Source organism: Trichosurus vulpecula, chromosome 4 (assembly GCF_011100635.1).
Source record: "Trichosurus vulpecula isolate mTriVul1 chromosome 4, mTriVul1.pri, whole genome shotgun sequence".
NCBI classification, from domain to species: domain Eukaryota; kingdom Metazoa; phylum Chordata; class Mammalia; order Diprotodontia; family Phalangeridae; genus Trichosurus; species Trichosurus vulpecula.
Window position 1 is genome coordinate 45,215,024 of NC_050576.1, and position 27,127 is coordinate 45,242,150.

Below are 27,127 nucleotides of genomic sequence, written 5' to 3' on the forward strand. Positions count from 1 at the left end.
AAATGACTTGATATGCTGCATTCCCCAGCTGTGGTCCCTCCCCCCAGGTTGTAGAACATTGAGTAACTTCACTCTATAAAAATTCGGGATGAGACAAGCGTCCGAAGAATTCCTGGGTGAGGAAGCTGGTCTAAGAAATCCTGTTTTAAAAAGAAAAAAAAAGAGGAAATAAAGATCTGGCATGACTTGCTTGTTCTTAGTAGAGTCATGCTACCTCAGATCATAGCAGTCACGAAGCATTCAGTTGACAGTAGTTTCTAGAAGTCTAGCAATAATCAAGGTCAAACTCACAGGCCTATTGTAGTCAGTCTACTTGCTTCCTTATATTTTGGTCAGGGGAGGGCAGTGGGGAAGGGTGGAGGGGCTTGGAATAGGGACATTCTCAAAGCCTTTGCCCTTCTCATCTTCTCCAAAATCTTCAAAATCTTTCTTTCATAAGTTACTGACCTTGGGTCAGTTTTCACATCTGGCAGTTTTTTCAGAAACTGGGAATGTAGTTGATTCGAGCTTGGTCATCTTGCATTCATTTAGGTTAGCTAGGTTCTCTTTTGTTCTTACTTATCTTGGCTATAAGCTCCCCAATAGGTATTTTTCTTTCATACTTTTCAGCCCAAAGAGGATTCTCTTCATTCTTCTTTCAAAATACCTCTTTTCTTTCCACTCATTGCCACACCCCCAAGCAGGGTCTTATCACTTTCTACTTAACCCCTAGCCCTTGAGAAGAAAAGGGGGGGGGGGACACACAGAGGGAGGAAAGGGAATAAACATTTATGTAGCTATGTGCCATGCACTGTGCTAGACTCTTTGTACATCTCTCATTTGATGTAGAATCAGAATCAAGTTCAACCATATCTCCAAGTGCCTCTGTCACCTTTGCTTTCTCTGGTCCTTGGTACCCTGTGCCAACTTTTAGTTCCACCTGCTTATGCCAGCTGGTGCTATGGCAGATGCTCCCAAACTAGCATAGTCACTTGAGCATGTACAAAATCTGCCACACTGGATTCTGGGCTTGGTGACTTTCCAGAAGGGCCGAAATCATCAGGAGCCCAGGTAAGAAGACTAAATAACTAGGGATTAGGAGTGCAAGGTGAGAGCCTAACAGTATGGCAGAAAACTAAGCAACAGAAGGTCAGGCACCCATGAAATTCTGGATTAAAGGGATGCTGCACGCACAGAAAGAACTCTCTCGATATTACCCCAAATGGGGTCGGGCACGACTGAAATGACTCAACAGTAACAGAAGCCTTGCATTTCCTCTAGCCTGTAAGATTTTATGCACTTCCCGTTAGGGCAGAAACTCCCTGGTAGAGTTAGCACGGTGTGGCCACAGCTACTATGTAAATGTCAAAAGTGCTAGACTAAAAGGGATTCTTTGAAGGGGCTGCCCGCCTGCCAGGGATTTGGTAGGAGGGGCTTCCTGTTTGAGGACAGGTTGGACAAGATAAAGTCTCTTGTCAGACAATTAATAGATTTAGAGCTGGAAGGAATCCCAGAGGTCATCTAGGCCCGTATCCTCATTTTGTAGGTGAGGAAATTTTGTACTAGAGAGTTTAAGTGACATGGTTAAAGTCACAGAGTTAGGAAGGGGAAGATCTGAGAATGCAGTCCATGGCCGCTGACTTCCAAATCCTATACTCTTTCTATTGGCCCATGATAGGGGTAGGTGGGGAGGTGGGGTCCTTCCAACTATGAAGTGCTGTTTTTTCTCTCCTTCCTGGTTCTCACTCTTCTGCCTCTCCACCTCCAATCCCAGAGGTGCAGATGGTTTGGTGTCCAGGGCCAGTGGGAAGAGAAATCATTCCACTTCTCATTTTGACTTTCCCCCAGCTCTGCGGCTTAGCAGGTTGTCTGCCTTTGAAGGAAGGAGCAGCATTCCTTGGAGTGGGGGTGGGGGGTGCTCCTTTTCCCCTCCCTTCTTCTCTGTACACAGCCCCAGGTGGGCCCTACTTTTCCTGGTACCAGAAAAGTCTCTCCTCCGTGGATTTCGCAACCTGAGATTCGCCCTCCATGGTACCTGCTGTAAAAGAGCCAATGCTTGATAATTCAATGCGATTGTTCCTTTAAAACTTATCTGCAGCAAATGTTTCAGCACTAGGCAGGAGAATTGGATTGAGATGTTCTTTGAACTCCTTTTTTTCCTAAGTTTCTTTGTTGGGACTTTGACCTTCTTTTTAGTTAGCTACAGCTGGAAGGGAAGACTTTTAAGTTCCCTCCTTAGATCCAGACTTGGCTACCAGAAAATTATTTTTAGATGCAAACACATAAGGGGTTAGGGAAACTGGACAGCTTTTTATCTCCTCTTAATTTCAATCTTTCTATTGTAGCTTCATGTTTTGGAAGCAATATTGTGAAAACAATGTCTCAAGGCATGTCCTAATTGTGTACTACCAGCATGTCTATGAAAAATGCTTATGGGTATAGTTATGTTAAAGTCTCTCTAAGTGTTTGCGTAATTTTCCAGAGCTTATCCTTTAATAATAGAGCTTATCCATTACTAATCATGTGACATCTAATTGGTATTTACTGACCATTCTATTACTGTATCTAAGGTAACATTTACACAAAATTTGTTTCTTATTTTAATACCTTTTTGTTTTTAATGTCACATTCCTTTCTGAACATATCCTTCACCCCTCCTTTAGCCAGCTAGCCATCCCTTGGCAACTGGGTGGTACAGTGAATAGAGCACCAGGTCTGGAGTCCAGAAAGACCTGAGTTCAAATCCAACCTCAGACACTCACTAGCTTTGTGACCTTGGGCAAGTCACTTCATATGTTTGCATAAGTTTCCCCAACTATAAAATGGAGAGTACCAATAGCACTTGGAACGATGAAATAATAATGAAATTTCAAATGAAATAATAATTGTAAAGCCCTTAATGCAGTGCCTGGCACATAGTAGGCACTATATAAATGGTAATTATTATTAGTAACAGATTAAATAAAAGAGAGAAAAAATTCAGCAAAACTAATCCAAGCATCTGCCACATGTGATAGTACATGTGATATTATTACAAATCTATAGTTTCCCACTTCTGCAATGAAAAGAGGTTTATTATTTCCAGTTTTTTTTTCTAGAGCTAAACTTGGTCATTATAAAATTACTCCATGTTTAGTTTCCCAGTTTGTTGTTGTTCAGTTGTGTCCAACTCTTCATGACCTCATTTAGGGTTTTCTTGGCATAGATACTGAACTGGTTGGCCATTCCTTCTCATGTGAGGAAACCGAGGTAAACAGGTTAAGTGACTTGCCCAGGGTCACATGGCTGGTAAATGTCTGAGGCCAGATTTGAACTCATGAAGCTAAGTCTTCTCATTCCAAGCCTGGTACTCTATGCACTATGGCGCCACCTAGCTGCTCACCACATGGTTGTAGTCATTGTATATGTTGTTTTCCTAGTTCTATTCACTTCATTAAGCATCAAGTTCATAGGAGTTTTCCCATAGTCTGAGTTCTTCATATTAATTGTATTTTCTTTATCATATTCTCCTCCTCTTCTTCCCCCTCCTCTTCCTCCTCCTCCTCTTTCTTATGATGATAGCAATGACAATGTAGTGGTAGCTAGATGGAACAGTGCTCAGGGCCAGAAGTCAGGAAGACTCAGGTTCAAATTTAGCTTGATTTACCAGCTGTTTCATCCTGGGAAAATCCCTTAATCTCTGTCTCAGTTTCCTTATCTGGAAAATGGGGATAATAATTGTACCTGCCTCGCAGGGTTGTTTTGAAGATCAAATGAGATAATCATTGTAAATCATTTTCCCAACCATAAAGCACTATAATAATGCTAGTAATTATGATTATTATTATCAATACAGTAATATTCTATTACATTAACGTGCCGCACTTTGTTTAAGCCATTCTCCCATTGATGGACATGGATTTGTCTTCACAAAGTACCTGTGGTATTTGTTGTCACAAAGTGTTGCTAAGATTATATTTACGTGTACCTTAGCAGTGAGGGTGCTGAATAAAAGAGCATGGACATTTTAGTAACTTTATGCTATCGTAATCCCACCTTGTTTTCCAAGGTGGTTGGACCGATTCACTAGTCTCGGCACAGCCCCTCCAACATTGACTGTTTCTGTGTTTTGTCATTGATAAGTTTGCTGGGTGGGAGCTATGTCCTCCTTGCTGTTATTTTTATTCACATTCCTTTTATTAGATTTTTACAGCATTCTTTCTTGTAGTTATTAATGTTTACAAGTCCTTTTGCTTTTGAGTACTGTTTGTTCTTATTCATCAACCTCTTAGCTACTGAGAAATACTACTGCATAACTTTTACTATGACTCCTAATAATTCTAATAACAATAAGGATAGCTCTCATTTATAAAATACTTTCAGGGTTTGGAAGAACTTTACATAGGTTCTCACTTGATTCTGAAAGCAATTCTATGCAGCTGAGAGAGGCAGATGACTTGCTCAGTCTTCCTGACTCAAATTCATCATTCTACCCACTAGGCAACCTTGCTATCTTTAAGAATAACTCTTAGTTTGACAACTCATACATATTGGTATGAATTCCTCACATATGTTGGCTGGCAGATCTTTTTTTTTTTTTGCTTCTTTTTCCTATATGCATTGGTTTTGATTGCGTAAAAGTTTTTCAATATCAAGTCAATAAAATTTTCTCTTTTATCTTTTGGGATCCCCTTTATTCCCTTGTTTGGTTAAGAACTTCCCTCTTAGCGATAGCTATGGCCTGTGCTGTGTCTCTGGCTCTGTGGTATTTTGATTGGTCAGTAGGATCTCAGATTCCCTCACTAATGATGTTCCCAGGTAGTGCTTTAGGAGGGGGCTTATAGCCTTAATAACTTGTTTTAAAAATAGGATCTCTACTGTTCTGGAGAAATGACAGCACAAGGGACTTCTGGATTACTCAGAAGACTGCTAGGTCTCTGACTGGGGCTTCATTTGTTGCAGCGTCACAAGAGGAAGCATTGAGTAAAAGCCACAGTGAAGAGAGGACTTTGCATTGGAGAATTTGAGCTGTTTGCATCATACCTTCCAAGAAGGGAAATCATGTGACAGACTTGGCAGCCAATCAGCATTAAGGACTGAGCTAGGGGTTCACACTTTGGAAAATCTAGCCTTTGTCAATGTTGAGCCAGGTTGATGAAGCCAAGTCTGGTGGATACACCTGAGAAGTGAAGATCTTAAACTAAAACTTTAGAGAGTAAGTTTTCTTTTCCTGCTTTTCCATCTCCCTTCTTCTTTCCATATCTCTTCCCCTAAGACAGTCTTTCTGCCTATTCTCTGAGTCATCCATTGACTTTTTCTGCTTTCATCTTTTCATGCTAGATTCTTGTGAATCTAGGTTCAAAGCCTTTGCCTCAAGTTACTGTGCTCAAGGAAGGTCTCCACAACTCCCTCTCAGCCAATCCTTTAGGGCTTTACTCTTAACATTTCTGTAAAGAAATAATTTGATATTTATACTTAAAAACTATCATGTTCTTTTCAAATGTATTTTTAACTGTTCCAAGAACAAAGGACAGTGTCTAAAAAGTAAACTTCTAAGAAAAAAAAAACATTGTAAAACTGTTGAAAACATCCTCAGCTATTACTAAAAAGATGAATTGTATTTAGATGTGGCCAAGATATTAGGTGGGAAGGGCAGTGCTTGGGTTTAGTTAGCAAAGAGATCTTGGAAATCTCTTCTAATCAGAAAAAGACTGTCATAGGGCAACAAGATTTCCTCCCCTCTCTTTTGTTTTTGCTAGAAGGAAAAGAAGATGCAAGACAATCAGAGGGTCTAGATAATGCACAGAAAGCTAATTGGGAGTTCTGAGAAGGTAATTTACCACCTTCTGTTTAATAAGTTGTAAGCAAAAAGTTAAAATTTGAATTAAAATTTCCTAGTAATGAAAGGAAAGCATCTTAAAGACTCTTGAACACTTAAAGATTTATTTTCTGAAGACCCAAAGCACCAGAGCTAGAATTTATATAGCCAGAAAGATGTTTGACTCTAAGGAAACTTTCAGGTTCATTTAAAAGTTTGTTATATGCTTGAATGTAAAGGAAAGTGAGAGTCACCTTAATGCCATTATTTTCAATCAAAGATAATAAAATTACCAATTGTATTTGTTCCTAAAAAATAGTTCTTTAAATATTATTCTGAAGAGTGTCTTATTCCCTGAAATACTGCTCTTCTGATTGACAACTCCCTTCCTTAATTGCCTGATCTCTAGAGGGACACTAGCTGCTCTCATTTAATTACTAATTTGTCTCAATCTGCAGACTTCTCCTTCATCTCCCATTCAGCAGTTTATGCCAGTACCATTTCACACCTCCAAAATTCTGCTCTCCCAACTCCTCTCAGTTCTGGCCTTCTGATCAGGGATATTTAGAAAGCCTTTATCTCATTAAAGGTCCATTTTTCCTTCCATAGAATTATATACAGTCTTTCTGGATAAATTGTGCTTAGCCATAAGGCTGTATCATATGCCTTTTGGAATATTATATTCAAAACTCTTCTCTTCCTTTGAGTGGCAGATGACAAATCTTATGGGATCCTAGTGCTCCTTGAAACTTAAATATTTTCTTTTTGGCTGCTTGCAGGACTTTTTATTTGACCTGAAAGCTCTGAATTTTTGCCTTAATGCTCCTAGAAGTTTTAATTTTAGGATTTCTCTCAGGAGGTGAACAGAAGACACTGTCTCTTTTTACCTTGCTTTTTGGTTCTAAGAGATCTGGGCAGTTTTCATTTGTGATTTCTTGAAATATGGTATTTTTCATGGTAATTTTTAGGTAGTCCAATGATGTTTAGATTAATCTTTGATTCATCTGTTTTAAATTAGTTGTTTTGATAATGTATGTGTGTATACACAAATCTCTTATGATTTCTTCTGTTTTTTCTAATTGTTTGATTTTGTTTTAATACTTCTAGCTGTCTCATGGGATTGTTGCTTTCTGTTTATCCCATTCTAACTTTTAGGGAGTTCAGTTTTTAGGTAAGGCTTATCACTGTCTCTTCTATAGTATTCTTGCTATTTTTTTTCCCTCTCTAGCTATTCCATTTTGTATCTCTTGTTTCATTTCTTCCAGGTACTCTTTTAGTCCTTGTTGCCTGGACGGTGTTTTTTCTGAAACTCTACTTGGGCTTGTATTTTTTTTTTCTTCTGGGTTTACTCTTTGGGCTTCTCTCAATCAAAGATATTTCTTCATTGTGTTCATTATTTTCTTCCATTTACTCTTATTTCCTTTCTCATGTTCTTGATTGGAATTTCTCCTTTGATCAAACTTCGTCTTCTTATTTCTGGATGGTGTGGGTGGGTCCTGCTTAATCCTGAGTTCTTTAGGAATTATCCGGCTTCATTTCCTGGTACGGTCCAGGTCCAGTTTGCCTGCATGTTGGTTTAGTTTGTATTCAGGGTTAGTTGTGGTTGGTCTGTTTCTTTTTCTTTCATCAAAATGAGAATGGGCCTCTGGGTGCTGGTCTAGTTGAGCCTCCTATGGATTAGGTCCCTAGATTTCTCTGTGTTAGGTGTTGCTCTGGCCTGCTGTGGATAGGGCATTTTGTTCACTCTGTGCTGGGCACTGTGCAAAAATTGGACTTCTGGGTTAGGTGTAGTCCTAGGATGCTGGTCTAGTCCTGTCTGCTACCACAAATGAACATGAGGCTTTTAGACTTCCTGCACTGGACGTGCTTCTGTGAGAATAAGCTTGATTTGTATTATTTTTCTAAATGAATTTGGTTACTATTTTATCTAGGTCTCATTTTTTTTGTCTATAGCTCTCTATCTGCTATTTTGTTAGCACTAAGCATGTAAATTAATTTAGGAAATCTGATTTTTTTTTAGTATATTGGTGTTGTCTAACCACGAGCAAGAAATGTTCCTTCAAGTGTATAAGTCAATCATTATTTCTTTAAAGAATATTTTGTTACTGTATTTATATGTTTTAAATGTTCTTGGTAGATTGACTTTTGTTGCTATTGTTTAGTCATTCATTCGTGTCTGACTCCTCATGACCCCAGGGACCATGGCCCTTCCATCCTCCACTACCTCTTGAAGTTTGTCCAAGTTCATATTTATTGCTTCCATGATACTATAAAGCCAACTCACCCTCTGCCATCCCCTTTTCCTTTTGCCTTCAATCTTTCCCAACACCAATCTTTTCCAATGAGTCTCCATCTTCAAAGTATTTGAACTTCAGTTTCAGTAGTTGACCTTCCATTGAATAACCTGAATTAATTTCTTTAATAATTGACTGATTTGATCTTCTTGCCATCCAAATGTCTTTTCCAGCACTGTAGTTTGAAAGCATTGATTCTGCAGTGCTCCGCTTTCCTTCTAGTCCAACTCTCACCACCATATATTACTACTGGAAAAACCATAAACCTTGGTTGGCACCCAGATATTTTGTGTATTTTGTAGTTATTTTGAATGGGATTCCTCTTTTCATCTTTTTCTTTCTATATTTTAATATTACTTTATACACATGCTGATGACTTTTGTGAATTTATTTTGTATCTTGCTACATTGCTGAAGCTGTTAATTTTCCCAATTAGTTTCTTTGAATGAATAAATGAAAAAGCATTTATTAATCACTCTATTTTCTGTCACCATGGTAAGTGTTTGGAATAAAAATACCAGCAGATGACAGTCTCTGCCTTCAAGGAGCTTACATTTTAATAGGGGGAGGCTATATATAAAGAGTTGGGGGGAGTTTTGGGAAGGGGGTGGTAAAGATACTGGGGTTTGGTGCTGTGGCTAGAGATGGCCAAGAAGTGACATGGTGGGAACAAGAGCCAGGCAAAATAAAGTGAAAACTCACCAATCAGAACGCAGGTTCTCATTGGTGGGATTGGAGTTCTGGTTGAAGAAGGAGAAGAGATAGTGAGAAGAAATGCCATCTTTGCTTTTCTACTGTATCTATTAGGAAAAATTCTAGTGCTTTGCCATTGCAAGAGTATAGATGACTTGCTTTGGCAATGGATGGGAAATGGTGTGGCTGATATGGGACAGGACGAGGTAAGGTGAAAAGCTGGCTAATCAGAGTTCAGGTTCCCGGGGTAGGAATCTGGTAGGAAGAGGAAAAGGAGGACACTGTAGTGCTGAAGATTTCTTGGAGTATTATAAGTAAACCATCATGCCAGAAATGGGGATGGTTTTGTCTCTTTGCCAATGTTGATGCTTTAAACTATTTTTTGAAAACCTTTTCTCTTATCTTTCATAAACAAATATTTATTTTCTCTTTTCACATCCTATCCTCCTCACCCCCCAAAGAAAAATTTGGAAAAAGAAAAAAGAAATACCAAAACCTTGTAACAAATATGCATGGCTATACAAAACAAAACCTTGCATTGTATACTTTCAGTTTTTTTTTCTTTCATCTTATTGCTGTCTATGACATCTCTAGCATTATGTCAAATAGTGGAGAGAAGGGCATCCTTGCTTTACTCCTGTCTTTATTAGGAAGGGTTCTGGTGTTTCTCCTTTGCAAGTAGTACTAACTTTTGGTTTTGTTACATATTTTCTATCATTGAAAATGATTTTACTTTGTAAAGTCATGGACATCTTTAATCAAGGTCAATAATATATATGTCTGTCCTGATTGATCCCAGTGGCTGCTTCTCCACCTCCCATTAAGATTATTTTGTATGTATTTTATATTAAATTATCTATGTATGTTTTATTTACTTGTCTGTCCTTCTCTGTTCCCCCAACTTTACCTAGTCCAGTACCTACCAACACAAGAGCTTAAATCAACTGTTAAACTGTATAGATCAAATTCCAACTGGCGAATAATTTAGGTAATGATTACATTTCTATCTTAATGTTGTGTTTTTCAGCTCGTTCTTTTTGGTCTGAATAACCAGCTGGTGGTCTCTTTCAAAGAGGATAATACTGTGGCTTTTAAGCACTTGTTTCTAAAGGGATATTCTGGCATAGATGAAGATGACTACAGTTGCAGTGTCTATACACAGGAAGATGTCTATGAAAGCATGTTTTATGTCATTAACCAGGTGAGTATTTTCCTTGGGGTTTGTCCACACAGAAAGAAAGCCCTTGTAGACCACCTGGAAATGTCCTTTATATGTAGTAGGTACCTGGCAATAACCTCGGCTGGGCCATGGGAATTCTTTCTGTTTTCTTTCTGCCGTTTGGGAACTTTCTTTCCCCCTTTTCTTTCTGGAAACATTTACATCTATCCCATATTCCCATCTCACACCTATAACTCTTTATTCTGGATGATTACTCCATTATGGAGGTTCCTTTTGTGTATAGGTTGAAGTAGATGACAGTTAAGGCCCATTTCTAACTCTTGCATTCTGGAATTCTGTGGCCCTGATTCCTGCTCTGCTGGGCCCCAAGCTAAGGTGCTACCCCCAAAGTAGGATGAATCCTTATTTTCTGGCAAGAAAAGTATATGAGAATGAAGGGGAAAAGTCTTTCTCCCCTTGCATGGGAGCTGGAGGTTGGGTGGGGACAGAAAAGTGTTACTGATATACCAATTTGGAACTTACCGTGTAGAGGTAACAGGGAAGAGGTAGCCTTCAGTTCCAGGTAAGAAAAAGTCCCAGAAGTAGCAGAATAGGCCTCCTCAGGAATTGGAGGATGGGAGGTCTTTAAGCCAAGGCTGACTGACCACTCATCAGGGACGCCATAGAATAGAGGTTCAGGTTCAAGTCAGGCTAGCTGACCTTGGTGGTCCCTTCTGACTCTTGAGATTCTGCATTTCTGTTGACTCTGCATCCATTTTCCTAAAGAGCTGTTGTTAAGCAAAGTAATCAAGTCCCATGGTGCTGTACCGCACATATGTTAGGAACATTATAGGTTAAGCAAGTTTTTCTGGACTAAAGCTACCCCACACCTATGCCATTGTTTCTATGGGAAAATGCATTACGGGCTCCACTTTGCCTCCTTGCTAATGCCTATGAACACTTTAGTGCATTTCCCCTCAATCAAATCCCTACACTACATCCTTTGCTAAAAGGGAATGGATGATACCCCAATTGTAGATGTGAAATAGGCGCAATTACTTTGTCCTAAAACCCAGAAGGGAGAGACTTAAGGGTTTTCTCCCTGGGAACATCATCTCTCAGCCCTAAGTGGTAATTTGACAGAACCAACCCTTGAAATTTGTCATCTCCTTTAGTTCTGTGCCAGGTGTCATTTTATTGAAGGACTATTACATGGACATGGTTACTTTTTTATTCTCTGATGTAAGATTTAGTTTGGAAACTGCTGAGATCTCAGTGAGAAAGGTTTGCTTTCATCAGAATGGACAAAGAAAAGGGAATTAGATGCATTCTTTACATTTGTGTTCCCTGACCTGTTGAGTAATTTTTTAGAAGTGTGAATGTTTGCAATTCTGGAACCTTGAGTTTTGGGGGACTTTGGGGCAACATATTTTCCTTAAAAGTTTTGAAAGAATTCTGACTGATTCTGTGTGTTTGTGTTTTGAAGAGAGATGGGGATAGGTGCAGGAAATATTTTTACATCTGCCAAAATAAACATGTGAAAATATCTGAAACACATAGAAAGGGCTTTTTCTTGTACTATCTTAATTATTGGCCTATATCCTATTTTGTTCTTGTTGTAGTTCAGTTGAGTCCTACTCTTCGTGACCCCATGGACCGTAGCACACCAATGCTGCCCATGGGGTTTTCTTGGCAAGGATACTGGAGTGGTTTGCCATTTCTTTCTCCAGTGTATTAAGTCAAACAGAAGTTAAGTGACTTGCCCAGGCTCACATAGTAAGTGTTTGAGGGCAGATTTGAGCTCAGCCTTCCTGGTTTTAGGCCCAGTGCCCTATCCACTGAGCCACCTAGGTGCCCTGAGTCTTATTTAGACCCATCGATTTCCAAACTGGGTTTGAATCCCTTCCCTACCCTCCTCTGATCCTTTATCTTATTTAATCAAGCATTTGTTAAGTAATTATTAATTACCAGTTGCTAGGCCTTAGGAATACAAAGACAAAAGTGAAACAATACTAGGCCTCAAGGAATTTCCATTCTAGGGTAAAATTTACAATCCATTTTCTCTTTGACCACCAAGCAGGGGTTCTTAATCTCTGCCTTTGGTAGTCTGATACTACTTAATATTATTGTGTTGTGTTGCCTCTATCCATAATTGAAGGAAATGCTAATTTTCAGTTAGAGATTAGTTAAAGATGCGATTCTTTTTCCCACCTCCCACCCCCATGAAAGTCCAAGGATCCCAGGTTAAGAACTCCTAACCTAGAGCCCTAAGCAGTTCTCAAAAGAAAATACTACTCTGAAATCCTGGGACCTCTGCATTGATGTAAGCCTTGTCATTAAAATAGCAGGAAAATCCTAGTTGTATATTAATTGGTAATCGACTATCTAGAGAAGTATGAGAAACATTTCTGAAGGGGAGTTGGGAGGATGAGGGAAAAGCATATTGGCATAAGAAAATATCACCTTTACAGCTATAGACTTCCCTTTTCCCCTGCTGTGTGAGAAGTACATTCTACTTTTGAACATTTGTCATGAGGCTTTTGGTTGGCTGCAAAGCATTTTGAGATCATTTAATTTAACTTATGTTGCCATTACTTGTATACATTGAGGGATATAAGATCCAAATGGGCCTTTGTAACTGGCAGGGGCAAGAAGGGGGATGTTTTTCTTGTTGTATAAATCTGTAAGTTCTGGGGGTTTTTTGCCTCATCTTATTTGATTTACAAGAATACACAGGTACTGGGTTATTTTTCCTCCTTTGTCTTAAACAGTATCATCGTTTAAAGAATATATCTTTGGGCATGGTTGGTTATGAAGAAAATGAAGATGATAGAATTGGCTTGAAAGTATGCAAACAACATTACAAGAAAGGCACTGTGCTCCCATCCAATTATACCCTCAACATAGACAGTGAAGTTGAAATAGGTAATGTATCAAAAATCATGATTAACTGCCATTTTGAACTGTTGGGGTGAACACACAGCTCTGCATATCACCGAGGGGAGCAACAGTTATCCTCTCTGACGAGAATCTTTTCTGTTTTTCAGCTTTGGGGGAATAACCTCTGGGAAGGACTTTGGTGAGAGAAATTCAAGATAGTGGAAGGAACTCCAGGTGTGGGGACTCCCACCATAAGTGTAGATCATATACCATATATAGCTTGCTAGATAAATCTTCGTGAGTTGCCTCAGACACAAAGTTAAGTCACTTTTCCAAGGTCACATAGCCTAGTACAATTTGAACCCAGGTCTTTACTCCAATAATAATGGTCAATCATAATAACTGACATTTATATAATAATAGCTAGCATTTTTATAATACCTTTGCAAAGAGCTTTTCAAAGTAAGTTTTTATTTATGTCTTTTGTTTTTTTTTACATCCTCATAGTTTTACCCAGTATCCCTCCTTTTCCCTTTCTTAGAGAGAGCTGCCCTATATAACAAATAATATTTTTTAAAAAAATATATTTTTAAAAAAATATATATTTAAAAAAAGAGGAAAAAATCAGAACCGATTAATATATTTAAAGTCTGAAAACACAAGCAATGTACAACACATATGGGCCCTCCCACCTTCATGAAGGGGGGTGGGTTAGGTGTATCTTCACTTTCCTCATTTATTCATGCTTAATCTTTACAATTTTGCTTTATTCACTTTTGGTTTTTTGGCATGTGGTTCTTTCCATTTACATTGTTGTAGTGTATTGTATATTGTCTTCTTGATTTTGTTTATTTCACTCTGGATCAGTTCATAAAGATCTTTCCATGTTTCTCTGTATTTATCACACACATTATTCCTTCCATCACATTCATGTACCACAACTTGTTTAGTCATTCCCAATCTACTTTGTTTCCAAGTCTTTGCTATCACAAAAGTTGCTGCTATGAATATTTTAGTATGTGAGGGATATTCTTATCTATAGATTTCCTTGGTTTAAAGAGTATGGACATCTTAGTCATTTTATTTACATAGTTTCAAATTGCTTTCCAAAATGATTGTACCAATTTACAACTCTACCAACAATAAATTGGTGAACATTTTCTCCATAACCACTTCAATATCAACTATTGCTGGTTTTGTTATCTTTACCGATTTGAAGGGTATGAGGTGAAACCTCAGGATTGCTTTGATTTTTCTCTTCTCTTATGATTATTGACTTGGAGCATTCTTTTCATGTGGTTGTGAATATTTCATAATTCTTTTGAGAATTGTTTGTTCATATCCTTTGGCCACTTGTCTATTGAAGAAAGGCTTTTAGACTTATCCATATTTATATTATTGAATACCAAATCCTTTTCAGAGAAATTTGATACAAAGATCTTTTTCTCATTTGACTACTTCCCTTATTATCTTGAGGGCTTTAATTTTGTCTGTGCAGGAGCTTTTAGTTTTTTATATAATCAGAGTTATCTCTTTTATCTTTTGTAATTGCCTCTATCTCTTGTTTGGTTAAGAATACATCTTTTTTACCCATAACTGTGAGAAGTATATGACCTATTTCTCTACTAATTTTTTAATATCATAATCTTTAATGTTAAGGTCACATATCCGTTTAGGATGTTGTGGAGTGTGGTGTAAGGTATTGGTCTAAGCCTAATTTCTGCCAGTCTACTTTACAGTTTTCACTGCACCTTTTATCAAATAAGGAGCTTTTTCCCCAAGTAATTTATATTTTCCTTTTCATCAAACATTGGGTCATTGCCTTCCTTTGTTTCAGATTCTTCCTTGTCTAGTCTTTCTATTGATCTGCCTTCCTACTTTTTAACCAGTTCCAGAGGAGTTTGATGACCACCGCTTTATTATATAGTTTGGGATTCTGAAAGTGCTATTCACCCTTTATCCCTACTTCTTTTTATCATTTCTCTTGATATTCTAGATCTTTTATTTTTCCAAATGAATTTTGTTATTTTATCAAGTTCTAAAAAGTGTCTCCTTGGTCCTTTCACTAGTATAGCATTAAAAGTGTAAGTTTACTTTGGGAGTATTATAATTTTTATTGTATTGGTCAAAGAGCTTCCACGTATACATACACACACATACATGCATACGTGTATGCGTGTATGTGTGTGTGTATGTATGTATAGATAGATAGATATAGCATGGTCCAATGAAAAAACATTACTTCTAGATTCAGGAGGACCCAGATTCAAATTCCACTTTCCGTTGCTTACTACCAGTGTGATCTTGGGTAAGTACCTTAACTTCCCTAGGTTCCAGTCTCTTCATCTGTCCAGTGGGGGGGGGGATAGACTAGATGGCCTATGAGGCCCCTTCCATCTCTCAATATATGATCCCATGATCTCATTTGAGTTTTGGGAGAGCCGTGTGCCACAGGTATTATTATCTACATTTTATAGGTGAAGACAACATTGAGAGAACTTCACCAGGGTCAAACAGTTAATCAGGGTCTAAGGTGGGATTTGAACCCAGAACCTGCTGACTCCTAGTCTAGCACACTATGTCATGCTGCCCACACTTTGGTGTATGTCAATATTAGTTTGCTCCAAACCCTAACATGTATTTTGTTGAGCCTTATCATTTTAAGTGAAAATTACTAATCTTTACTAATGGAAAATATTTCCCTGAGATTTTTACCAGATTGTATATAAATGTCATGCATTTGACATGAGATGCTAAGTGCTTGGAGTCTTGGATATGGTTTGAATAAAACAGCATTTATCCCTTCAGTGGCACATTCTTTTCTATGCTGGCGCAGAGTTATATGGTGTTTTAAGGTTTACAATCCACTTTACATATACACACGTATATATACATATATATGTCTGTGTGTATATATGTATACACACACATGCATTTATAGAGATGTATGTATGTGTATATATGTATATGTGTATCTATACACATACATATCACGTGTACACGCACACACATGTACACACACAGATAGATATTCTCCTCATTGATCCTCACAACCACCCTGTGAAATAAGGGCTATTATTACCCCATTTTATAAATGAAGGAACTGAGGCTGAGGTGAAAATGACTCGATCAGGGTCATACAGCTAGTAACTGAGACAGGATTCAAACTCAGGTCTTCCTGACTCCAAACCTGACATTCTGTTTGCTACACCACTATCAACATTTGACCATGTGTGCGGGGATCCGGGTTGGTTACCAACTTCAGTTGATAAATTGACATAGGAACACAATCACGAAGCCTATTTCTTGCTCCCCTGTGCCCCCCAGTCAGCCATTTATTGTCCGCGTTGCCACGACCACAGTGCCCAGCCCCCTCGGAGCTTAAGAAGACCTCGGCTGGGTGTGCCCCTTATTGACCAGTGGTATCATTCCAGGCAGTTCTTGGAGAGCAGCACGGCAGTGCCCAAGGATTGGCCTTGTCCAATTTCTGCCTGTTTGGTGAATCTCAGCCCTACTCTACACTTTTGTAAGGCTGGGAGTGTATCACAGACTTATCATGCTTATCATGAGGGATCTTTAGGCCCACCTCCATGCAGGAAGTTTTTGTGTTGCTGTGATAGGAATACAGGCTGGGTCTGCAGATTTATTCAGTGACCTCTCATGGGTAGCCTGTTTTCTCATGTTTCATGAAGCTATGTGGTATTATTAATTTTTCCCTCAAAAATTAGTTCTAGAAATGTGGCCTAAATGAATATCTGATGGAAAAGTAGGTTTTGTATCCAGACTATTTGGTGATGTGTTGCTGATCCTGTAATTCTAAGTTACTTTCTTTGTTTTTGTAGGATGGAATGTTTCTACCATATGGCTATTGTTGGACTTTATTATCTATATTTTCTTTGCAAAGTGAAACTTTCAGTGGAGGAAACAGCTACATAGCCTTATTTTAAAATCAAAGTTTGGCAAAGACAGGCATAACATGTGAGAGGATTCTTTTTGAATAATCCTACTTCTGTTTTCTCAGACTTCCGACCTGTGGATTTCCATTCAGATTGAGTAGAGGGAAGTTGCCAAATGATTGAATAATGCTTTCAAAATACCAATGCCACATTCCATTTTTAAAAATTATTTTAATTGCTATGAATAATGCTGTAAAATTTATTACATAAATCCTATAGCCATGAGTTTTATGTTGAAATTAGTATCACTATCCTAGAACTGAGTATAGGCATTAGATGAAATGATTCTTATCTACCCTATAATATCTCCTATAACATTATATATTTACACATATGTTGTTGTGGAGTCATTTTTTTAGTTGTGTCTGACTCTTCGTGACCCCATTTGGAGTTTTCTTGGCAAAGATACTGGAGCAGTTTGCCATTTCCTTCTCCAGCTCATTTTACAGATGAGGAAACTGAGGCAAACAGGGATAAGTGACCTTCCCAGAGTCACACAGCTAGTAAGTGTCTGTGGCCAGATTTGAACTCATGAAGAAGAACTCATATATTTCCCTGAATTATTTATGTGTAAAAAAGAAATGGCAGAGGTATGCATGGAACGGTAGATGGAGAGCCAGCTTTGTTGGCAGGAAGATCTGGGTTCAAGTCTTGCTTCTGAGCTCTATGTGCTGTGTGAACATGGGCAGCGAAGTATAGTGCTAGATTTGGAGTCAGAGAACCTGTGTTCAAATCGGGTTTATTGCTTACTATGACCCTGGATAAATCATTTCTGTTGTCTGGCCCTTGGTCTCTCATCTGTCCAGTGAAGGGGTTGGGTTAGATGGCCTTGAATGGCCCTTCCGCCTCTAAATTGATCATCCTATCAACTCGTAGCCTCTCAGGGTGCCAGGCGACTTTCTAAAACTATAAATTACATATAAGGTAGATATGTGGTCCAACTAATTATCTTTGGCAGTATGGTATCTCTGGTTTCTGCCTAGAGATAGTCTTCTGACTAGCTTCACTGGAAAGTAAAGTTTTCTAAATATATTTGCAGGGGGTGAGGTGGCGCAGTTAGGGGGCACAGTGGATACAGCATCAGCCCTGGAGTGAGGAAGACCTGAAATCAAATCCAGCCTCAGAGACTTACTAGCTGTGTGACCCTGGACAAGTCTCTTAACCCCAATATTAAGTCGCTCTCTGTTCATTCTAGCCTTTACAACCTTGTCCTCCTTTCCCCCTTAGTTCTTGGAGTAGTATGAGGCCTTTTGTTCCTTCCTTTCCCTCACCTCCCTCTCAAAAGTGGCAACCCTCCAAAAGCTATTTTTTCTGTCTCTGTAAGGGAGTGGTTGCCTTCCCAGCCTGAGGGCAGCTTCTGACCCTGGAAATGAGGGACATTAGAATGGTGAGCCTGTTGAGTTCCTGCAGTTTGAAGTCATTTTTGACCCTCATGTAGGGGGCTTTACCTCAGCCCTTAGGTACAAGTGTATCCAAGAAGAGACCCAGCATGGCACGAAGAGATCTGGAATTTAGAGGCAGAAGGAAGATCTGGGTAGGAATCCTTACTTGCATGCTTATTAGTGATAGGACTGTGGGCAAGGAAGGCACTTAATCTCTCAAGCTTCATTTTGCTGCTCTGTAAAAGGTTATGGTACTGCTTATACTGCCTACCTCACAGGGTTACCCTGTAAACCTTTATTATAATTATTATGTGAATGTGAGTCATTATTAACCAACAAGAATTTATTAAATGCCTATTATATGCCAGGCACTGGATATGAAGAAAAAATTGGGACAGTCTATATCCTCAAGAAGAGGATAAGCATTTATATAGTGCCTACTATGTGCCAGTACTGTGCCAAGCGCTCTACAAATATTATCTCATTTGATCCCCACAAGGTGCTGTTATTATGCTCATAATATTCATATCTGCATCTTCATACAATTAAGGAAACTGAGGCAAGCAGAGGTTAACTGACTTGCCCGAGGTCATAGAACTAGTAAGTATCTAAGGCTGGATTTCAACTCAGGGCTTCTTGACTCCAAGGCCAGTATTCTATTAAAGCTTTTGCATGACTGTGTCACCCTTAGGCGTGGATAATGGAGTTGGAGAGAACATAAATCAGGACTCTGGATACTGGTTTTATAATCAAAATAGAATCACTGAACTGAACTAGAGATTCAAGGGGCTTCAGAAGCCAGATGAGGAAAATGAGGTCTAAAGAGGTAAAGTGATTTTGCCTAAGATCGTACAAGATGTAAGTGTCAGGCGGGATTTAAACCGAGGCCATAGGATTATGGATTTAGAACCATAAGTGATCTTTAAGGTCACCTTTTAATTTTACAGATAAAGAAACTGAAGCCCCAATAAAGTTAAGTGACTGGCCCAAGGTCATGTAGGTAGTAGGTGGCAGAATTGGGATTTGAACCCAGGGACTCTGATTTCTTTTTTTTTTATTATAAATTTATTTTTTTATTTTTAGTTTACAACAGTCAGTTCTACAATTTTTGGGGTTCCAAATTTTCTCTCCCTCCCTCTCCTTCCCCCTCCCCCCCCAAGGTGGCATGTAATCCAATGTAGGTTCTACATATATCTTCACATTGAACTTATTTACATAATAGTCCAGTTGTAAAGAAGAATTATAACCAATGGAATGAATCATGAAAAAGAAGAAACGAAACCAAAAAAGAAGGAAAAAAAGAGAGCAAATAGCTTGCCTCCATCTGCGTTCAGACTCCATAATTCTTTCTCTGGATGTGCATAGCTTTTTCCATCATGAGTCTTTTGGAGCTGTCTTTGAACCTTGCATTGATGAGAGGAGTCAAGTCTATCAAAGTTAGTCCTTACAGATACCGTATGTCTGTGATCATGTATAATGACCTCCTGGTCCTGCTTCCCTCACTCAGCATCAGTTCATATAAGTCTTTCCATGTTATGATGAGGGACTCTGATTTCTAATTCAGGCTTTCTCACTGTACCATACTAGCACATTGCCTCCTAGACTCTTTAAAGGTACAAAGAGCAGTAAAACTAATTTGAAATATAAAAAAGTAAAAATATTTTAAAGGATAGAATCTACCAAATTTGTAAAAGCATAGTCACATTTGCTCAGTTGTTAAAGGACCAAGCAGACATTTTCCCATCTTTTCCTTAAAATGCACTGGCAGTATTTTCATTTTAACAAAAACCATAACAACGTTAAACAAAATGCATTGGTTTGTTGCTCACTCTTTTTCTTTCTTTGTTTAATGATGTGTTTTATTCTCTTGTTGTTTCAGATTGTATCCACTTAGACCCTGCTAGTGAGAATCCAGGACATTGGATGAATTCTTCATTTTTCAGTCTAGAATTTTATAGGTAAAGATATTATAAAATTTTTTTCGGTTTAAAAAAAGGATTATGTTGATGGATTCAGGCAAGCAATGACATTTGAACACTTAGTGCTTTAAGAAAAAGTTTTATTGATATATATATATGTACATATATATGACTCATCCATCATTTCTTCATCCATTTCTTTCCCACACCCCCATTGAATGAGCCCTCCTTTGTAACAAAGAAAGCTGGCTAAAAACCAACCCCCAGACTGTATATGCAATGTTGAGTTCCCATAGACACCTACCTCCCTGCCAAAGGAAAAGAAGAGCATTTCATTATCTTTTCTCCTGGATCAAGATTGGCCACTACAGTTTATCTAAGTTGAGCTGACTTTTAGTATTATTTTGATTCACATCATGGCCATCGGGCAAATTGTTCTCCTGGCCCAGCTTCTCTTATCCTTTGCTCATTTCTTCAAGTCTTGCCTCAGATCTCAGAATTTCTCATTTTTCGTTTCTTGTGGCAAAATAACATTCCATTGTATTCACACACCACAGTTGGTTCACAGCCACTTTCTAATCAATGGGCACCCACTTTTGTTTCCCCCCAAAAGTACTGATTTGAGTGTTTTATCCGAGGTGAACTCTTTCTATCTTTGACCTCTTTTAGGGTATAGTTCCAGAAACGGGATCCTAATTGGGTCAAAGGGAACAGATATTTGAGTGACTTTTTGATTTCAAATCAATGATGTTTCCCATTCAGGCTTTTAGAAGTTGAAATCACCTTTAACCTCAGAGGCATTGACCTACAGACCATCCATGCTCGGGAGCTACCAGACTGTTATGCCTTTCATAACACTGTAAGTATATTTTCTGTTTTACCTTGTATATTTATTCCTAGGCTAGTTTTTAATGAGAGTACTCTTCAGATCTTTTTGAAAAAACAATATTTCATTTTTCCCGAATTATGTGTAAAAGCAATTTTTAACATTTTAAAAAAAAAGTTCTGAATTCCAAATTCTATCCTTCCTTCTGCCTGGAGATGGTAAGCAATCTGATATAGGTGATATATATGCAATCATGTAAAAACATTTCCATATTAGTCATTTTGTGCAAGAAAACTCAAGGAAGAAAAAAAGAAAGTTTTCTTTGGTCTGTATTCAGATGACATCAGTTTTTTCTTTGACGGCAGATAGAATTTTTCATTATGAGTCCTTTGAGATAGTCTTGGATCATTGTATTGCTGAGAATAGCTAAGTCATTCACAGTTGTTCATTGTACAATGTTGCTGCTACTGTGTCCAGTGTCCTGATTCTGCTCACTTCACTTTGTATCAGTTCCTTTAAGTCTTTCCAGGTTTTTCTGAAATCATCCTGCTTGTCATTTCCTATAGCAAATAATATTTCATTACAATCATATACCAGAACTTTGTTCAGCCATTCTTCAATGGATGGACATCCCCTCAATGTCCAATTCTTAGCTGCCATAAAAAGAACTGCTATAAATATTTTTGCACAAATAGGTTCTTTCCCCTTTTTTTCAGTCTCTTTGAGATACAGACCTAGTAGTGGTATTGCTAGATCAAAGAGTGTGCATGATTTTATAGCTCTTTAGGCATAGTTCCAAATTGCTCTAGAATGGTTGGGTCAGTTCACAACTCAACCAACAGCGCATTAGTGTCCCAATTTTCCCACATCCCCTCCAATATTTATTATTTCCTTTTTTTTGTCACATTTGCTAATGTAAGTTGTGAGATGGTACCTTAGAGTTGTTTTAATTTGCATTTCTCTAATCAATAGTAATTTAGAATATTTTTTCATATGGCTGTAGATAGCTTTGATTTCTTTGCCTGAAAACTGCCTGTTCATGTCCTTTGCCCATTTATCAATTGGAAAATGACTTGTAATCTTATAAATATGACTCAGTTCTTTACATATTTGAGAAATGAGGCTTTTATCAGACATACTTGGGTATAAAATTTTTCCTCAGTTTTCTGTTTTCCTTCAATTTTGGTTGCATTGGTTTTTGTTTGTGCACAATCTTTAAAATTTTATAAAATCAAAATGATCCATTTTATATTTTGTAATGCTCTCTATATCTTATTTGGTCTTAAATTATTCCCTTATCCATAAATCTGATGGATAAACTATTCTATGCTTTCCTAATTTGTTTATGGTATTACCCTTTATGTCTAAGTCATGTACCCATTTTGACCTTATCTTGGTATACAGTGTGAGATGTATCTAGTTTTTGCCATATTGTTTTCTAGTTTATCCAGCAGTTTTCATCAAATAATGAGTTATTGTCCCAACAGCTTGAATCTTTGAGTCTTTAGCTCTTTGCAGAAGTAAATCTGAAAAAAATACACCAATCTCCAAGATGTAAACACACTGAAACTTAAACTAGTAAACTAGATAGAAAGTAGGCATTTAGGTGGCACAATGAATTGCGTTCTGGACTTGAAGTCAGGAAGATATGAGTTCAAATTCTGGCCCAGGCCTAGCTGGGTGGGTCCAGGAAAGTCACTTAACCACTCTTCAGCCTCATTTTCCTCATCAGTAAAGTAGGGACAAGAACAGCACCTACTTTGCAGGGTTGTTGTGAGGATTAAATGAGGTAATATTTGTAAAGCACTTTGCAAACCTTGAAGTACCATATAAATGCCAGCTATTATTATAGAAGGCAATGTTTTGTCACGAAACATAATTTTCTTTGCTCAGAAGTAAACATGACCTTTCCAGTGGTACAAACATGAAAATGAATTGGGGGAGGAGAAACAAAGATGTTGAAGAGTTTTCAATGAGGCCTGTGTTTCCTAGCTGCTTGCACATAGTAGGTGTTTAATAAACATTTGTCAAATTTTATTATAATGAAAATACTTGAGGATCAGAAGCTTTTTTCAGCATTTACCCAATGTTTTTCAACTAATAATGCTGCTCAAGAAAAGATAGTAGGATGTACTGAATAGAGGGCTAGCCAGGAAGACCTGGATTCCAGTGCTACCTTTGACACATACTGGCTTTGTGAGAATGGGCAAGTCACTTAACATCTCCATTTCCCAGATAAGTCTAAGACTTCACGTTACGAACATGTTGCTCATTTGCATCAGTGGAGGTAGTTTCTATTCTGGGAGATCTTTGTACTGATAAAATTGTGGATTTGGACCAAAAGAATTACAGACTATGCTAGGGGATGCATTTTGGGGTGTGAGGGTTAACCTAATCAAAATGTCCATTTGTGTATGTAAGAAAAAGAATGGTATTTTTCTTAGAGATTATTTCTTATATTTTGTTCCAACCTTAGAGAGGACACATTTCAGTGTGGGCATAAAAAGAAGCCACTTTTTCACCTTAAATTCAAACTCTTACTTCTTTTATTTTGAGGCAGCTGATTACATTTTTAAAAAGCCTAAATCCCTGATTGATGTCATTTATTTAACGGTTCAAAAATGTGCTAAAGGATGTCTAGAAGATGGTGGTCAATTGTTTTATGTTGTCCTCAATCTCAATTCATATACAAGTTGCAGAATGGCTATTTGGAGACGGGGGAGTGGGAAGGGGAATAAGCAGAAAAGAAATTGAGTCTTAGAGATCAGTAGAATTGAATGAAATATTGAGGGGTGGGGGGATTCAGTTGTAGATAAAGCTTTTAAATTAGGGCTTATGCCTGTGGGTGCAAAAAACAAATCCATAGGCACTAGCTTTACTCAATACATTTGGGACCTGACCTTCCCCTGCTAGGTTTGGGCTTGCGGATATTATTGCAGCATACATTCAATCTTCAATCCAATAAACTTTTATTAAGCTCCTATTGTATGCAAGGTGTTATGCTAGGTAGGAGCAATTAAAAGAAGAAAATGGACACAAGTTCCACCCTTAAGGAGATTTGCAATTTCCAAATCCAAAATGAACTTAGAAACACAATTTTCAGCAGAGATAGGTTAAAGAAAGGAAGCAGGCTGAATGCATATTTAGGAAAGTAGCTTTTCTTTGTCTGGGAATATGGAATATCTACTTTCAATTCTGTGAATATTTGCCTTCAATTTGTAATAAAATATAGTCAACATTCATAATTCCCCTACCATTTTTATTTGATTTTTTTTAAAAAAAGCATGCTTCTTCATCACCTTCCATCATAATCTGCTTTTGTTTTTTTCCAATTAAAGTGACTTAGTATTAAATTTGGAGAATTTCGAAGGGATTTCACAACATTATTTAAAATCATAGGAGGTACCATGAAAGCAGACTTGGCCATTCTTGGGTTCCATGCAATTTTCAGAGCTTCATGTCCAGTCTTTGGAGTAAGGGTCAAGGAAGAGGAAACCAATGTGAGAATATAAAACATTTCACAAATGAATAGTGTCAGTATTGTTAGTTCTGTTTAGTGTAACAACTGGCTTTTATGTTAGCATTTGATTTTGAAGGAGGAGGCACAAAAATGGTGGCCCTTTGATACCCGTGCGTGGTAGCGCTGACCTTTGGTCATATTCATCAGCCCTGTTAGAACCCAAAAAGGTCTGTAGCCTTTTGATGTGTCATGCATCTCTTTGACAACTGTCTGGCAAAACCTTAGGCATCCCTTCTCAGAATAATGCTTTTACATAGTGTTACAAGGGAAACTAATTCTATTGAAACACAGTTATCAAAATATTTTAAAAATAAGTTCTTGGACCTTCAGATTACAACTCTTGCCCTAGCGTGTCACAGAATCTGGGCAATGAGAAACTAGCCTGAAATGAGTTGCTGAAATTGCATTTATTTGGACTTTAATTATTTAATTAATCTAAAAAAGCTCAAAGAAATGCAAAAGAAAAAATTGTTACCCCACGTGAATATGTAATTAAAAAATAATGGTTTCTGGATGCCCAAGTAATTCTGGGGGGTGGGCAACAGACACCCTTGTTATAGGTAATATTAATTCTTCAAGTCATTCTTCCCATATTTTTGTCTCTTGTTTTGTTGACTGACTCTTCTTGACCTTATTTGGGTTTTCTTGGCAAAGATACTGGAGTGGTTTGTCACTTCCTTCTCTGGCTCATTTGACAGATGGGAAAACTGGGGTCAATAGGGTTAAGTGACTTGCCCAAGGTCACACAGCTAGTAAGTATTTGAGGCTTCGTTTTAACTCAGGTTTTTCTGACTCCAAGCCTGGTGTTGTGTCCACTATGCCTCCTAGCTGCCCCAAAGATACCAATATAATACATGAAATAATACCTTCTTGAGAGGAACTAAGGGGGTTAGACTGGATAATCTCTAAGCTTTACTTCCAGCTATAAATTCCCATGATCTGAGGTTCTGGCAGTAGAACAGAGTGACTTTGGGCTGCTGGGGATACAGAACCCAGCTTGGGTATCTTCTCCAGTCCCAGGCTGTGAGGAAACATACCTGGAGTCCCTCCCTGAGCCCCAAGGGGCCTGCACACAGGTCAACCAGTCATGTAGGACTCCCATCTTTGCTAGGCCTCTGGCAAAATTCCATTTCCCCATACCAGGCTTTTTCAGTATTAATTCTTCAAGTAATCCTTTCCATATTTTTGTCTCTACAGATTACCTTTAACAATAAAGCTCACAGTGGTAGAATAAAAATCTATTTTGATACCGAGGCCAACATTCAGGAGTGCAAAGGCTTGCACATATCTGGATCAAGTAAGTGTGGCAGGCATATTTCTACTATGAATCATGGGTGATTTCAATACCAATCATAATCATAACTTTTCATAGTGTTTTAAAGGTTTGCAAAATATTTCTTTTGCAAGAATGTGTGTGTGTGATATTATTTGGGAAGAAAAGGGGTTTGCTCAGAAAATCCACTTTCAGGTTTTATTAATAGCTGATATTTTTTAAGAGCCTCAAGGTTTGCAAAACACTTTTTATGTGACTTTCGGGGTTTGATCCTCATGATAATCCTAAGAGATAATTACTTTGTTGTTATTCAGTCATTTTCTGTCATGTCTGAGTCTTTCTGACCCCATTTGGGGTTTTCCGGGCAAAAATACTGGCATGGTTGGCCGTTTGCTTCTCCAGCTCTTTTTATAGACCAGAAAGCTAAGGCAAACAGGCTTAAGTGATTTGCCCAGGGTCACATAGCTAGTAAGTATCTGAGGTCGGATTTGAACTCAGGTCTTCCTGACTCCAGGCCTGACACTCTATCCAATGAATCACCTAGTTGCTCTAGGAGACAATTACTACAGGTGTTATTATCCCTGTTTTATAGATGAGCAAATTGAGAATCAGAGAGATTAAATGATATCTGTATGACCTTAAGCAAATTATTTGACTTCTCCATTACCTTATCTGAAAAATGAGAGTTGGACTAGATTAAGGGTGGAGAACTTACAGCTTTGAGGCCACATGTGGTCTTCCAGGTCCTTGGGTGCAGCCTTTTGACTAAGACCAAGTTTTATGGAACAAATATCCTTTTATTTTATTTTATTTTATTTAAAAAAAATTTTTTTGGAGGGGGGAAGGCAGGGCAATTGGGGTCAAGTGACTTGCCCAAGGTCACACAGCTAGTAAGTGTGTCAAGGGTCTGAGGCCGGATTTGAACTCAGGTCCTCCTCATTCTAGGGTTGGTGTTCTACTCATTGCCCCGCCTAGCTGCCCCAAGAAATCCTTTTATGAAGGGGGTTTGTTATATGAAGTTTGGATTCAGTCAAAGGGCTGCACTTGAGGACCTAGAGGGCCACATCTGGCCTTGGGGCTGCGGGTTCCTCATCCCTGGATTAGATCATCTCTAGGGGCCCTTTAGGTTCTGATCCTGTGAGTCTGTGATAGCTAATAGTAGTAGTTAGCATTTATATAGCCCTTAACCAATGCTACTTTGTCATGACTTCCCTGCGGCCACACACCTAGTAGTGGATGAGGGTAAGGGGTGGGATTCAGACTCAGGTCTCTCCTGGTTTCATGTCCATCCTTCCTTCCCATGGTGTTTCTTTTACATCAAAAGCTGTATTTCAGAGATTATTTCTCCCTGTTATTAGTCACTCCAGGAGAGAGGGAGAACATAAACACTCCAAAGGGGAATATTGAAATGGATGATGCGTGACGCAGGCTTTTTGATTATATGACTCA

General features: G+C 38.3%; 1 protein-coding gene across 1 annotated transcript in view; it reads left to right on the forward strand.

Moving 5' to 3' along the window:
* Positions 1-27,127, forward strand: part of MCOLN2 (mucolipin 2) — an 83,425-nt gene that overhangs the window by 24,624 nt on the left and 31,674 nt on the right. The window contains exons 3-7 of the mRNA XM_036753272.1: positions 9,791-9,964; positions 12,694-12,847; positions 20,020-20,098; positions 20,822-20,918; positions 25,603-25,702. Of these exons, the coding sequence (XP_036609167.1) occupies positions 9,791-9,964; positions 12,694-12,847; positions 20,020-20,098; positions 20,822-20,918; positions 25,603-25,702 (604 nt within the window). The remainder of the gene's footprint in view (positions 1-9,790; positions 9,965-12,693; positions 12,848-20,019; positions 20,099-20,821; positions 20,919-25,602; positions 25,703-27,127) is intronic.